At 40.7% G+C, this 15,237-nt stretch overlaps 1 protein-coding gene across 1 annotated transcript in view; it reads left to right on the top strand.

Moving 5' to 3' along the window:
• Positions 1-416: 416 nt before the first annotated feature.
• LOC108710034 (disks large homolog 2) overlaps positions 417-15,237 on the top strand; it is a 621,594-nt gene continuing 606,773 nt past the window's right edge. Inside the window, exon 1 of the mRNA XM_041584606.1 lies at positions 417-1,443. Within this exon, the coding sequence (XP_041440540.1) occupies positions 1,414-1,443 (30 nt within the window). The 5' untranslated portion in view covers positions 417-1,413. The remainder of the gene's footprint in view (positions 1,444-15,237) is intronic.

The raw sequence follows: 15,237 nt of genomic DNA, 5'->3' as shown, positions 1-15,237 counted from the left end.
TGTAAACTCACTGGGGCACGAACTGATGGGAATTTGATAGGGACCTTAGATTGTAAACTCCACTGGGACAGGGAGTGATGGGAATGTGATAGGGAGATTAGATTGTAAGCTCACTGGGGCAGGGACTGATGGGAATGTGATAGGGACCTTAGATTGTAAACTCCACTGGGACAGGGAGTGATGGGAATGTGATAGGGAGATTAGATTGTAAGCTCACTGGGGCAGGGACTGATGGGAATGTGATAGGTACCTTAGATTGTAAGCTCACTGGGACAGGGACTAATGTGAATGTGATAGGGATCTTAGATTGTAAGCTCCACTGGGGCAGGGGCTGATGGGAATGTGATAGGGACCTTAGATTGTAAGCTCACTGGGGCAGGGACTGATGGGATTGTGATAGGGACCTTGGATTGTAAACTCCACAATAGGGACTTTAGATTGTAACTCCACTGGGCAGGGACTGATGGGAATGATGTGTCAATTATCTCTGTAAAACATTATGGTATATGTTGGTGTTATATGAACAAAAAGAGAGATCCCTTTAATCTCTTTTTCTGGGAATCAACTTTTTTCTCCTGCCTTACTTTACATTGTGCTCCCACTAATCCATGGCAGTGGGGATCCCAACCAGCTGGGTCGGGTATCCCTATACAAAATGAATTGCATGTAATATCATAAATCGGCATGTGCTTAGACTCCCCAATATGCTGCTTGTAGAGTTATACAAACCAAAGTGATCTGATCCATCCCGTCTTTATACCGACCCATTTTTTTTACCCTCCGTGCAGCCAGATGGTGTGAGCACTAAACAGACGCTGTCTTTAAATTATACATGTTTCAGGCACAAAGTGTTTCAGTGCAATAAGGACCAGTTGGTATTAAAGGCAAACAGGACACTTTCAGATCCCGGCGCTGACAGTCAGAATTTTGATGGTAAACTGTAGAATATTTATGGCAGTGCCATGGGACTCCTGGTGGCTTTGGCTTAATAAGAGCAATAAAGAGAGTAAAAACTTGGCAGCCCCAGTGTGTAGTCATGATAAAGCAGTTCTGTGTGCTGAAAGCATGGCTACAACTCTGATATCTCGATAATCTCCTCTGCACACTCCACTGACTGTCATTTAATGCAAGCTGGCAGTGAGGGAGGAAAGCCTCCTCGGGAGTCATGCAGGAATCACGTCTCCCTCTTCACCTGGAAGTTTTTTCTGGCAGAGATTTCCCAGATACCTGTGGCAGCTTTTCCGTCAGTATAACGGAGGACTGATCCATCCCTGACAAGGGGCCCAGGACGCTGTTGAAAGCTCTGCAGTAACGACTCCACGTATGCGTTCCAGGCTGTAGTCGCATCCCTTGGAATTGCCTCTGCTTTCTTTAGTCTTATGATTTGCATTGACTCCAGCCGAAGGGAACGCAATGGATTGTCTGTGCATCGTTACAACCAAGGTAGGGAAAATCCTCATGTACTGCTTCCGTTCTGTTGGGGGATTTTTTTGTCTCCGAGCAGCTGGGAATCTAAAGCAGCAGGTTTCGGCGGTGAATTGATATTAATGGGAGTAAAAGAGTTCAATTAGGAAAGCAGAACGGTGAATGAGTGTTTTCTTTCCGCCTGGGGGAAAGGCATTATTCATAGTAGGGAAATCTCCATCAGCAGAATGGGCTGAGTACAGACTAAACTCACACTCATTTGTGTAAGGGATGTTGTGAGTTAAAAATTATATTTTGCTCATTTGTTCAGAAGCGAGATTGCTATGTATTGCATATCTATGAAAATGAACTTTTTTATCCTTCTGCAGTGAGAACAAGCTGAGGTATAAGGTGTTATTACGATGAGTATATTCACTTGGGTAAATCATTGAACTGATTTTGTTTGGAAAGGGGGGGCAGAACAAAGTTAGAAAAGTAGGGTGCATCTTTGGAGGGGGCGCAGGATGTCCATCAAGTGTGTTCAGCCTCTGACACTCCTCATGTGTTATTGAATTACAGTTGGAGAGTTGCTGGGTTGATTGAGCATTGGCTTTTTCCCAAGGTTTACTAAGCCCTAACCTAGTTCCACATGTGTTGTAGGTGGCCCCAATGTTGGATTGGACCTCCTAGGGCCTACCCAAGAAACTAACATCTAGAACCCACTCTCTCAACAAGATGATGGAAACAGGTATATGTAACAGGCATTATATATGTCTGTGGTAGGAATAAAAAGGCTGATGGGAATTTAGTAAAGGGCCTACTAGGGCTGGAACCCAGCAGAAGATCCTTTGGTGCACTGGTAACTATGAGTGGTAAGAGACCTGGTCATCGCCTAGTGGTGGAAACACCTTCAGGAACACAGATATGAACCTTTGAACCATCAGACTACAACTCACAGCACCCTCTGACAGCCAGACAACTGAAGGGCCACATGTTGGGAGGCACCAGTAAAAAGTGTTGCCATCTTTTCTACTGTCCACATATTTTTCTTCTGCTAATACATTATACTACTGTCTATATCTTGCCATATGGTCTTAATCGTGTCCCACTATCTCTATCTTGTTCTGCTGTAACCCTACCTCTGTTGCAGAGACCCTATTTGGACTCAAGAGTGGTCTGTATGGTTTTCTGGTGGAGATACTATTTTGCTAGTATTAGGTGCTAAATAATTACCATGCCTAGGGTTCCATATTGTCTTAATCTATCACTGGGTGAACACTTGTAGTGATTTCTTAACAAGGGGACTCTCTAATGCTGGAGACCAAGGTCAGAGGTCTTCATAAATATGATGTGGCTGTATCTCCAAGGCCTGGAAGCACAACGGCAGTTTAAACCAATCACCTTATAAGATTATGTGGACTCAACATCAACTCTTCCTTGGTATTAGAATAGAATGTTTGGGTATTTGTGGATAAAAATTCATTTTATATTTAATTTAATTTAGTGGCCTCGTCCCTACTGGATTAAAAAAAGTAAAATCCAAACAAAGTTTTTGAAGTGGGTATTGGGCACTAAGAGGAACCATAAAAGTGGTCAAGAAGAAGATATATATTAAAAAGGCCTAATTAGCCTATGATTGAATGTCTCTTAGACACGAAACACTCAAGGCTTGAGAGATTAAGGTGTTCATAAACGTTTCTTTACTTTTTAATATTTTTGCTTGCCATTTTTTGGTATCCCTCTGAATGCCCAATACCCACTTTTTCCTGTTTCTTATACGGTTTGTCCACTCCCTGGAGCTGAGGGTCTGGAGCACCTTGACCGCTGTGTCATACTCGTCCTTTCTCTACTTTGGATTGTGCATTTGGTGTCCATATATAACTTATCCATCATGTCACTGTATCCCACTGCATAGTCAGAAACACTATCCCTTGTAAGTTACAACACCCTATTCTGTCAGGAGCAACCTTCATGGTTCTTCCCGTACAATCTTCCTTTTCCTATAATTCTAGTACAATACAAAAATTGCATGTGCTCCATGTTCACATGTGTTTCCTCTGGGTGCTCCAGTTTCATGTCACGCTGGAAAATCATACTGACCATACGCATGGGTGGCTGCAGAAATCAGATTGTAAGTTCCTCTGGGGCAGGAACTTAAGAGAGTAATGAAGATTGTCTGTAAAGTGCCGCAGAATATATCAATAAAAAAAGAGAAAAGTGTGTCAGGGTTAAACTTTGTGGCTCTATCCTTGACAATGTGTCATTCACACCCAAAATATATAGGGGGTCATTTATGAATGCACCCCAAGTGGGCCTGCTCTAAAATAGTCACTAGGCTTGGGCGGATTTAACCCATTTTGTTTCGCCAAAAATTCGCTGCCGGCGAAATATCGCCATCACCCATTAAAGTCTATGGGCATCAAAAAGTTTTTGACGTGCAGTGAATTTTTTTTGATGCACGTCATTTTTTTTTTTGACGCGCGACACTATACAAGTCTATGGCCGTCATTTCTACGGCAAAACAAGACGAAAAAATTTGCTCATCGCTAATGGTCACCATGGAGAATGCATGTTAATCCAATTCATTTAGATACTTATGTCAAAAGATACACCTTTACCTTTGAAAGGAGAGGGGTCCAACACCAAGGGGGTTATTTATTAAAGTCCGAATCCCAAAAACTCGAATCTTCAAGTTTTTTTTACTATAAAATATGAATTTTTAGTGGAAAAAAACAACTCAAATTTTTTCGAGATCTATGGATCTCCGAAAAAGTCAGAATATGACATCTCAGACCTGCCGAGGTTGTATATGGGAGAGGTCCCAATGCAATTTGGAAGTTTCTGTGGTCTGCTCTGAAATTAGCCCGAAAATCCGACTATTTTGGACTTTTCATGCAAAATCCCAAAAATTCAGGGTTTTCGGGAAAATGCCAAAAAAAAAGCAGTTCGGATTTTCGCTCAATTTTATCGAGTTGGTCCCTGATCCGATGAAATCGTCCTTTTTTTATTAATAAAGAAGGTCACAGTGGATTTTAGTTTGGTCAGACTTTTTTAATTTAAATATTTATAAACATTTGGATTTTTGATAAATAAGGCCCCAAGACGACAGCTGAAATGTCTGCCATAGCGAAAGTCATTTTAGCACCCCCCCTTCAAAACTTTAGCAATATATTCTTTTTCCCATCATCCCTTTTCCATCATTTTCTGGCATGTGTCGAGCAGAGCAGAAAATCTCTCCATATGTGCATATTTTAGTCCAGGTGTAGGTGTACATTGTTTTCCAACTGAATTGACACACTCCCTTTTATTTTTCACTTAGCCGCAAAATGTGCGGAACTAAATTTATCTTTTCTACCGTTCCCTGTTCTCTTTCAGAAGCAATTAAACGGTAATTATAATTTACGCAATTTTCTATAGAAATTGTACAGTAGTGCTTGGTTATTAAAGAAAGCGACACAATACAGGCTTTTATAGCGAAGAGCAAACGACTATAAGGGAAATTACAGTATACATCATTTATAATTAGGGTTTGGTGTCCATTTATTGTCCTTTGAATAAACATTGAAGTATCAGGGAGTCGTTATGGTGCACAATGGTCAACCCGTCCTGGTTTATCTGACTTTAAAGGGATCCTGTCATCGGAAAACATGTTTTTTTCAAAATGAATCAGTTAATAGTGCTACTCCAGCAGAATTCTGCACTGAAATCCATTTCTCAAAAGAGCAAACAGATTTTTTTATATTCAATTTTGAAATCTGACATGGGGCTAGACATTTTGTCAATTTTCCAGCTGCCCCAGTCACGTGACTTGTGCCTGCACTTTAGGAGAGAAATGCTTTCTGGCAGGCTGTTGTTTTTCATTCTCAATGTAACTGAATGTGTCTCAGTGGGACATGGGTTTTTACTATTGAGTGTTGTTCTTAGATCTACCAGGCAGCTGTTATCTTGTGTTAGGGAGCTGTTATCTGGTTACCTTCCCATTGTTCTGTTGTTTGGCTGCTGGGGGGGAAAGGGAGGGGTGATATCACTCCAACTTGCAGTACAGCAGTAAAGAGTGATTGAAGTTTATCAGAGCACAAGTCACATGACTTAAATATATCTGTAGAATTTATTGAATTGATTGCCTCTACAGATCACAGTGCAGAGTACAGATATAGGATCCGTTATCTGGAAACCCGTTATCTAAAAAGCTCCGAAGTACAGGAAGGCCATCTCATAGCTTGTTCTTGATCCCAAGTAAGATATTATTAATCCTTACTAGAGGTAAAACAATCTATATGGCTTTAACTAATATGTCAAATATTTTTTAGTAGACTTAAGGTATGGTGATCAAGTTGAGAAAAAAGACAGGTCCCGAGCATTCTGGGTAACAGGTATCATACTTGTATTGTATATTGCATTTTGTGATTCTTGTGGTTAGCATCGTAATGGTGTCAAATTTGGAATAATATATCACCATGGAGCCCACAGGAGCTTTGTCTTAGCAGGTGATCCAAGATATGAGACAAAGGTCATTCTCTTGTAACTTGAATGTCTTTTGTAAATCATTTACTGAAGAGACAGGTGCTCAGTTTTGTATGAAACTCCTGCCAGTCTTCCTATTCCTCTCCCACGATGAAGGAAATGAAGCTTTTGCTGTTGCTCAGGCCAATTGAGGTTCCCCTGCTAGGTTGCTAGATAAGGATGTTGGACATGGAATTATGAAGGAACTCCTGTGTATCAGATATCTGCATAAATATACAGGAGGGTCTCACATATTGTATTGCTGGTGATCTTCCTGAGATAATATTGATTTTAATACATACACATGAATATCTAGTTAATTATATCCTTATAAATGGTGCTGCTAAGTGATTTTATTTGTCTATCATGACTCACTGTAACTTGTATGTTATAAAATATAAGGATATTAGAAGTCCTCAAGGAGTTCCTTGGCCATATAGACACATGTGGCTGAAGGCATGGAACACCCATATCCTTATATAAAGATATTACATTAGGGGTGGCATTATTCTCTCTTTAACAGCAGAAGTTAAACAGATGGGGTGGTTCAACATCTAGACATGTAGATCCAGTGGTGTAACTAAGTGACCCCGGCCCCCCAGCAAAAAAATCTTTGAAGAGACCTGGCACACTCTAATACTACCTGTGCAAAATATCCAAAGGTTTACTAGGAAAAAGCCATAAGCAGATCTTGCTGCAAAAGTCTTTTATTTCCACAACATGTTTCGGGCTAACAGCCCTTCATCAAAGTATTATACACTCTAATACCACCTGGACTGTCCCACTGTTTTCATCTCCAAGAGAGCAGCTGGGTAAGGGGGATTTCTATTGGGAGTAGACCCTGTATTTCAGTCCTCCAAATCCCCTGGGCCCATCCATGACCACAGGTCTGCTTCCATAATAGTTACGCCACTGTGTCTTGGAGGTTTACCTGATGTAGGATCCCCTCACACAACATTCATAAATATTAGAAGGAACAGGACACCCTGCTTCTCCCCCAACATTGCCCACCACCCTCCCCTTACTCATTCTTACCATGGTGGGATTTGCTAAACTTTTAAGAAACATTTCACAGAAAGGAATCCCTGGGTACTGTATTTATTTGGCCTGTATTTATGCCTCTCTGTATTCCTATTTCCTTAATCCGATGCAGAAGCCTATGAAGTCATATGAGGTTACACCACCCAACACCTTTTTTTATTATTAGATACATAGAGAGAGTGTGATTATTAGGGTAATATAGCTGTTCCTATATCAGTCTGTCTGGCTACACACGCATGTATTGACAAACTTTTAGGTGTCGGATTGGCTCATCAGAATACCTGGGAAAAACATGGTGGACCCTTTCTGCAATTCTAGGTCCCATTATATTGCGTGCACAAAGAGCTGGTTGAACTAATCATGGGCAAGAGTGTGCTGCACCCCTATTGGATGCTTTTGGAGAAAAACAACTTAAAATGTGAAGAATATCAGCCTAGCAGCCAGCGGGGTGCACTCATTGCAGACTACCAGGGGTATGTGATACTCTGTACCCCCATTAGCTGCTCTGCTCTTATTCCTTGATGGAACGGTGATGCTGCTGACAGCTCCAGGCACTCAACTGTGGAGCAGGTGAGTGGTCAGTAAGGGGTAGAGAGGAATGCTGAAGCAACTGCAGTTGTAACCTCTTCTGTACTGGGCAGGGTAGGGTGGTATTCTTCAGCACTAGAATAGAGGTGATATAAAGTGTCATCTAAAGTGGAGTCATGTACTTAGACCCTGCATCAAAGTTCAAGAGCTGCAAAAGTGAGCCTGACTTGGCCAAGACTACATATTGAATTTCATCTGCCAATGTCCCTTCTTGGCACATGGATAGGGGATTGGCAGATGTAGATGTGATAGAAGCCCCAACTCCTCCTACGATCCTTGGCTCAAACTGCATTATTTGTCTAATATATAGGGTCTAGGCAGGCAGTCTGCTCCAATAGGAAAGGCTGATAAGAACACCGATTGGGCTGATTTTAATGATGTCTAGATCTTCTGTGCCATCGATATCAGCAGAAACGTGCATATACCATTCATTTTTATGGAATTTAACAAGTATTACTTAATTTTATGATATGTTTTGTTTAAAATGTAGATAAGTACTGTATACCTGTTAATAAATAAGGATCGAACTGAATGATTTTGCTTGGCATTCCGAAGGAGTAAATCATAATTTATTTCCCCATACAATACTTAAAATGGGGAGGATAGCAAACTGGCTTTTAAGAGATCTAGCAGCAAATGTATTATTGATATAATATATACCAATCCGGTGACAGACTTCTGATAAAATATTAAACAGCTGCTTTTTTTCTCCTAATCTCAGATCATATAAGACTCTGACTGAAGCTTGTGGAAATAATGCAGCTGGGGGCCTGGTGGGGAGACATTGGCATGGGTGGATCCGAGAATAGATCTAACTGTGATCTTGAAAGTCTGTATTGTGTGCCTGATGTACAGGCTGTGCCTCTAATGTCAGCTTCTCGTGACAATGGCCAAAGGATTCACAGCCCAAAAATATCTCATGAAAAAAGATAGCTGTGTAAGTGCAGAACATAGACTTTGGACTCATCTTTTGCTTTGCTTGGTGCAGGGCTATTTGGCTGTAGAGAGGCTAAAGTCCTCTTGTTTCAAGATGGAGGGATTGTTGTTCTATAACTTTGGCCATATTTGCTAGTATTGACTAGCAACTTGGGCAATCCAGGCTTAGTTGTCAGCTTACTAGTCCTTGTATGGGGCCAAAACAACAGCCTTCCAGCAGATAGATGGTTGGGATCACCCAATGACTGTATTGGGCCTCCTCCCCCTATTATGATCCAGTGGTTGACCTGGGGGTCAAAAGAACAAATTAGTCTTATTTGGCCCACCACCATCAAGCAATCATCCCCTTGACAACCTTTCTAGACATGAAGATCTGTCTATGTATCATGTTAGAGTAATGCTCACACCAATTGACTTGGACTTGAGGCAGATGTCGGTCGCACAAGGCCAGTCAGGGTTGGTTTTATGGTAGGGAAGAGCAGGAATCTGTGGAAGGCCCTAAGTAAAACATTTGGAGATACATAGTGAAATAATACTCTAGTGAAGAGGAGGAGATTTTTACTAGAAGCCATGCTACTGGCAAATATAGTAGATTGTTTCAACTAAGGGTTAGATACCTTCAGCTTTTGGACATCAGTGGGATGTTGGGAGTTGTAAACAGGAGCAGTGCTCACCACTAAACATTTACATTATAAAGTGAGGGTCCAATGAGGCTATGACATTAGCCATAGTAAAACATTTGTTGCAAAAAGCTTCTAAAAATGCCATTCCCTTTAAATAAACCGGGGAATAGTTTGTCCATATATTCCGATATATTTAAATTGGCCAACTACATCAAAGCCATTCTTGGTCTATTCGGTATTGTTTTTTATTATGAATTTTTATAGGGTTACCTGCAACTTGCTTCTTCAACATTAAGAAAATGTTTTTCTTGGACACCTAACAGAAGATGGGAAAATGTGTGCTAAATATTATTCAATGATAAAGTGGGGTGCAATAAGGGTACAACACAGAAATGAAAATTTTATGGAAGCAGCTGTGGGAGTATTTTTGATGCCCCATTATATCTGACCAGGTATGTCCAGACCATGCCCCAGCTAAGTTCCCATCCACTATATAACTCCAGGGGGCAAATTCACTAAGCGCCGCTAGCGTTGGTCATTTTCGTTACTTCGCAAATTCACTAATGAACGCTGGCGTAAATTCGCTAGTGTTACTTCGCACCCTTATGCCTGGCGAATTTTCGCAACGGATGTAACTACGCAAATTCACTAACGCGCGCATTGTACTGAACGCTACCTTTTACGCTAGACTTCCGTCGCCACCTCAGACCAGGCGAAGCACAATAGAGTAGATAGGGATTGCTTCAAAAAAAGTTCAATTTTTTTCTAAGTCCCAAAAAACGCTGGCGTTTTTTCTATATTATGGGTGATAGGTTGAAAAAGATCGAAAAAATTTTTGGGGCTCCCCTCCTTCCCCCCTACATTTCCTAACTCATGGCAACTTAACTATACAGTGGGCACATGTGTAGGGCAAAATAAAAATTTTATTTGATGTTTTGAAGGTTTCCCAGGCATTTGTAGTGATTGTACGTATTCCTCCATTGAAATTTGAATTTGGCGCCATATGCAAATTAACCATCGCTAGCGTAACTTCGCTTCGTTTAGCGAATCAACGCTAGCGCAACTTCGCAACCTTGCGCTACCCCTGAGCGCAACTTTGAATTTTAGTGAATTTGCGGAGCGCTGGAGAAACTACGCCTGGCGAAGTGCGGCGAAGTGCGGCGAAGTTACGCCTGGCGCAACTACGAATCTTAGTGAATTTGCCCCTAGGTGATTCCCTGATAATCTGGGTGGGGGGACAGCTCTAAAAACAGAAAAGATCTTCATTGCTTGTCCATATCAATTTAGTACTGGACATCTAATGCCAAATTATTACCCTATAAAATTTCTGTGTTGGAATGTACTTTATTTTTATTAAGCGCCCCTAAGATGCTGAGACAATCACAGTTACATTTTTTATTATAAGAGTGCCTTTCTTTCGCAAAATGTTACATTGTAAACAGTATAAAAGAAAAATACACATCAAGGATACATATAATAAAGAAAGATCTTGGGTCTCATTTACTTCAATTCCATTAAATTATTCTTTTGTTGTGCATTGTATTTGTGTAGCCTTTGAGAAGGTGGCTAATAATTCATCCGGTGACTGTGTGGAGCACTGGTACAATGGTTACAACCAGCAGTCAATATAAAATATAATCTTTTTCTAAGGAGCCATTCTTGATCTTGAAAGGGCTACTGCTTCCATTATCCCGCTCAGTTGTGTTTGGATCATGGTAAAAGCAACACAGACATTGATGTAATGAATACCTGTACTGGTGTAGTTATATAGTGTATATCTGTACAGGCCTTTGTCCCATGCCTTGTCATGTCTAAACACAGCCCTGTTGTATTGATTCTCTTACTAAGCCTGGCAGGGCCCCTAAGGCTGATAGCAAAGACTCATGTGTTTGTCTGTAAGATCAGCCAATGCTGCAGAACAAGTGCCCATAAATGATCTGCACTACTTGGCTGGTTAGTCTTGGCCTTTCTATCCAATTCAGCCCAAATCAGCTCAGTGGGGTTACGGTTGTAACTTTTGGCTTTTCGCTATCTTCCTTATTATTTAAATAGCTCTTTGAATATGTTTAGAAACACTATTCTGTGACATCACACAGGGTTGTTCAATAAGTCTTATGACAGAGAGGATGGCAGGACACTGAATAATAGGGACGTTGCACCTTTGATCCAGAATTCCAGTGACTCTATGCAGGTCCCCAACTTTAAAACCATCTTAAAAACATGATAATACCACCGCCATACTTAACTCTTTCTTTTAAACACTGAACATTCTCTCACCCAATTGATTAACTACAAAAACCCATTGTGATGACCCAAAAATATTAAGATTGGATGCACCAGTCCACAAGAGGGTTTTCCATTCTTCTGGAGTCTGGTTGTTTTGTTTCTTAACCCAAACCTTCTTAATCCTATTTTGTTGCGTTAACAAAAGTCCAAGCTGCCACAAGACCCAATGTTTTCTCTGCTTCACTGACATGGAATCTTTCTAACATTTGCACTGATTTAGCCTTGATATCTGGTGGCATCAGTCTTCTGTTAAGCAGAATATTACCCTTTATGTATCTGTCATCGGATCTTGTCCTTGATCAAAAGCTGCCCATATATGTTCCAAACAAGAAGATCTCGGCTTTATTGATTTGGCCACTCACACGCTGGTCCAAATCAAGCTGATATGATCATTTGCCCGTGTAGCAATGATTGGATCATACAGCAAGGCAGTGCAGTCTCTGTCCTATGAGATTTCTAACCAGGTATCAGTTGGGCAGGTCCTACCAAGGGCTATACATGGAGATGCAGCTTGGTTTGGTGGGGCTGAAGTAGCAGCTTCTCCCTGCCTTTTACCATCTAAATTCTTCCCTTTTTCTTGATGCTGTTTGAGTATAAGTCTTATCAATGTGTACTCCATTTCTAATGATATTTAGATTGTTTTAAATAAAATCTTATAAGTATCACACTCACTTCAATTCACATATACATTTTCCTAAATTACATGTTGAAATCTAAGAGTAAATTGGTTGGAATTCCACCCAACAAACGGGCTGCTTAAAATCCTTAGACTGACAGTGTAGTTCTACATATGTAAAGTGCTTGCTTATGGGGATCAGCCCTGCACAGATCTATACTAATATGAAGGGAAATATACCGGCAGTTTGGCCATTAAAACTTTAATGAGATGCTCAGCACCCATCAGGTTAGAAAGAAGGAGCCAGATGAAAGGAATCTAGGACAAAGGCTCCCTAATGCAATGTGTTTATAAAGGCAATGTGCTTGATAAAGGAATACATTATGCTGAACAACGTATGTTAACGAGCTCAGAGGCATTATGAGTGGAATCTTCAGTTTGATAAATTACAGTGTTTACATAAAACTAAACCCATACTTTTTTACTTTGTCTTACAACAAGTTGGAAGCCATTTATCTGCTGAGGAAGAGTTTATCTATTACCTTCTCATCTGAATAGAGTCTCTAAGGAGTGTAATAGCACAGCACTGAATGATGGGTGAAACATCAAAGTCTAAAACAAAGCAGTCTAGTAACCAGTAATGGACATGGAAGGGTCTATAAAGGCTGAAGGTCCAACCGCTAAGGGGAGTGCAAGCAGTAGCGTAACTAGATATCACTGGGCCACTCAGCAAATTATTTTTCAGGCCTCCAAAATGTCTAGAGCTTAACCAATATTTATTGAAATTGTATATGAATTATGGCCTCATGTGGTCTCCTTTCTCTGTAGTTACGTCTGCAAGTCTTGAGCACCCAATGAGATTATAGCTAGGCACTCCATATCTGGCATCTTCAGCGAAAGCAATGCTAGAGTTTACTGCTGGGGGAGGCTTGTTTAAAGGACAAGCAAAAAAATAAAATCCAATTTCTACTTTCTTTAATGAAAAAGAAACCTATCTCCAATATACTTTAATTAAAAAATATGTACCGTTTTTATAAGGAACCTGACTGCATGCAGTGAAATTCTCCCTTCATTTACTGCTGTGGATATGAATGGTCCCTAACTGCTGAGCAGGGAAACAATCACACTTATGAACAGCAGAGGGAGCCCCCGCCTTACTTCCCAGCCATGCAGAACTCAAGCAGCTTTGTTTATGACGATCCCTAAGCAGCCCAGACCACACTGAGCATGTGCAGGGTCAGGGTCAGACAAAGATGTTTAACAAAGTTACAAGATGACAGCCCCCTGTGGCCAACTTTGAAAGCATAAATAGTTTGTTTGATTAGGCTTGTGGTGCAGTAAGTTCATGCTTATGTTTAGTATACCAAATACAGCATTTCTAGCCTTATTCTTTTTAGACTTTCCTTGTCCTTTAACCTAGACAGGGGGATGTGGCTGGTTTGTTATCTGCCTGGAAGGTGAATTTTATACACTATTCTTCCCTATACCTGGTTTTACTGCTGATACTAACCATTGATATTCATTAATTCAATTTTAATTAAGCTTTTTGTTTCAAAAAAGAAAATAATGGCTGCATGGCACTTGACTTGGACCCTACCTCTGAAAATATACCCTTTGGCCATTGAATGCCCTTACTGAAAAACATGTATTTCATATATTTGGGTCATTTACAACAGACCAGGGGAAGAAATGCAGAACACTGGGATGCTACAGGGTCCATTTACCTTTTACATCCGCTGCATCTGAATTATACACAAGTTAGGGGAAGGGTAGGGGTTGGAGGTAGGGTCTTTGTGTACCTCCACTCTCCAGCTCCACTGGGGCAGGGACTGATGGGAGTGATGAATAATCTCTTTTAATGTGTTGCTGCTATATGAATAAAGGATAATACTAATTGGATATTTTGCATTTTATCATGGAAACCCAATTACATCTATTGTTGGAGAGCTTCATTTTGGAAATTTCCGATATATCTTTTCTTGCCTCTTCGGATGGGTGCCCAGCCTCTCTGCCTATGAACCCAATACTGCATATAGCATTCTCATATTTGCAATCAGTAATTGCCGGCAGACACATTTAAATCTGGAATGTATTGTATATCATTCAATGCCTGGTATATTTTTGGCTCAGGAGGTCTTTTTGTCAACTATTTTTGCATTTTCCGACAATTAGGCGAAAAATGGAGTATTCTGCATCTTGTTAACTTCAGTCACTGATATTTCTGGACGCAACAGTGATTTCCCTGTATCTCACTCAGCTTTATTATATGAAATTGGGTGGGGGGGAGATTTATCTATTTTTATTAACTGAATAATAGTTTCCGTTATCAGGAAGGGGAAGAAAAGCTTTCTATGTTGTTCAGCTCTTTCAAACTGGTACCATTGTGTCTTTTTATTTTGGTTGCTGCTCGAAAGCTGCTGTGTGTGTAGAGGAACCCACAGGAGCCAATCAGCAATTATCTTTCGTCGAACAGCTGCAAATTAGTGATGAGCAAATTTTTTTTTGCCAGGCTTAGCAAAAAATATGCCCATAGACTCCAATGGGTGAAAAATATTTGTCGCCCATCAAAAAAAAAACCATGGTTGCCCATTTTCAGCGAAGCAAAACGTGTCAATGAAAGCAAAGCACTAATTGGTTGCTATGAGCTACTCAACTACTGGAGTGTATCATCTGTGTTAGTAACAGTGCATATTATTGGGAACTCATGGTGCACAGGAGCTTAGTCTGTACCTCCATTTTTATTTGCATCAGGCTTTGCAGCCTTAGTTACCACCTATTTCTTACTTCCCCCCCCTCCATCCACATCTCTAACTTTCTAAGATACATTTGTATTCCTGCTGCCCAAGAAGTCCCCAGGGAGTAATTTACACCATGAGGGTAGTCCAGATGTTCCTGGTTCCCTAGCAAATAAAAAGGGAAGGAACATGTGCTCAGTCTCTTTTCTGCTCTTTGTCATAGCAAGAAGTTAATCTGCCAGAGGACCTGATGTGGTGGTAGACATTATTAAAGGATTCTACTAAGATCAAGGTGTAAGGAACCACTTGGTAAAAGAGCTTAGCGAGTATCAGACTAGCTCCTGTGATAGTGTAAGATAGTTGGGACTAGTGAGCAAGAGCAGTCCTGTGCTACACCTAGGAGTGGGGTTAGTACTCCCCAGGCAGCACCCAGCTTAACTAAAGGAACGCAGCTTCACTGCTCATCAACTACATTGAATAGAAACTATTTTTACTACTTTTTTAA

This window comes from Xenopus laevis, chromosome 2S, assembly GCF_017654675.1.
Source record: "Xenopus laevis strain J_2021 chromosome 2S, Xenopus_laevis_v10.1, whole genome shotgun sequence".
NCBI lineage: Eukaryota > Metazoa > Chordata > Amphibia > Anura > Pipidae > Xenopus > Xenopus laevis.
This window is presented reverse-complemented; position numbering and strand designations above follow the sequence as displayed.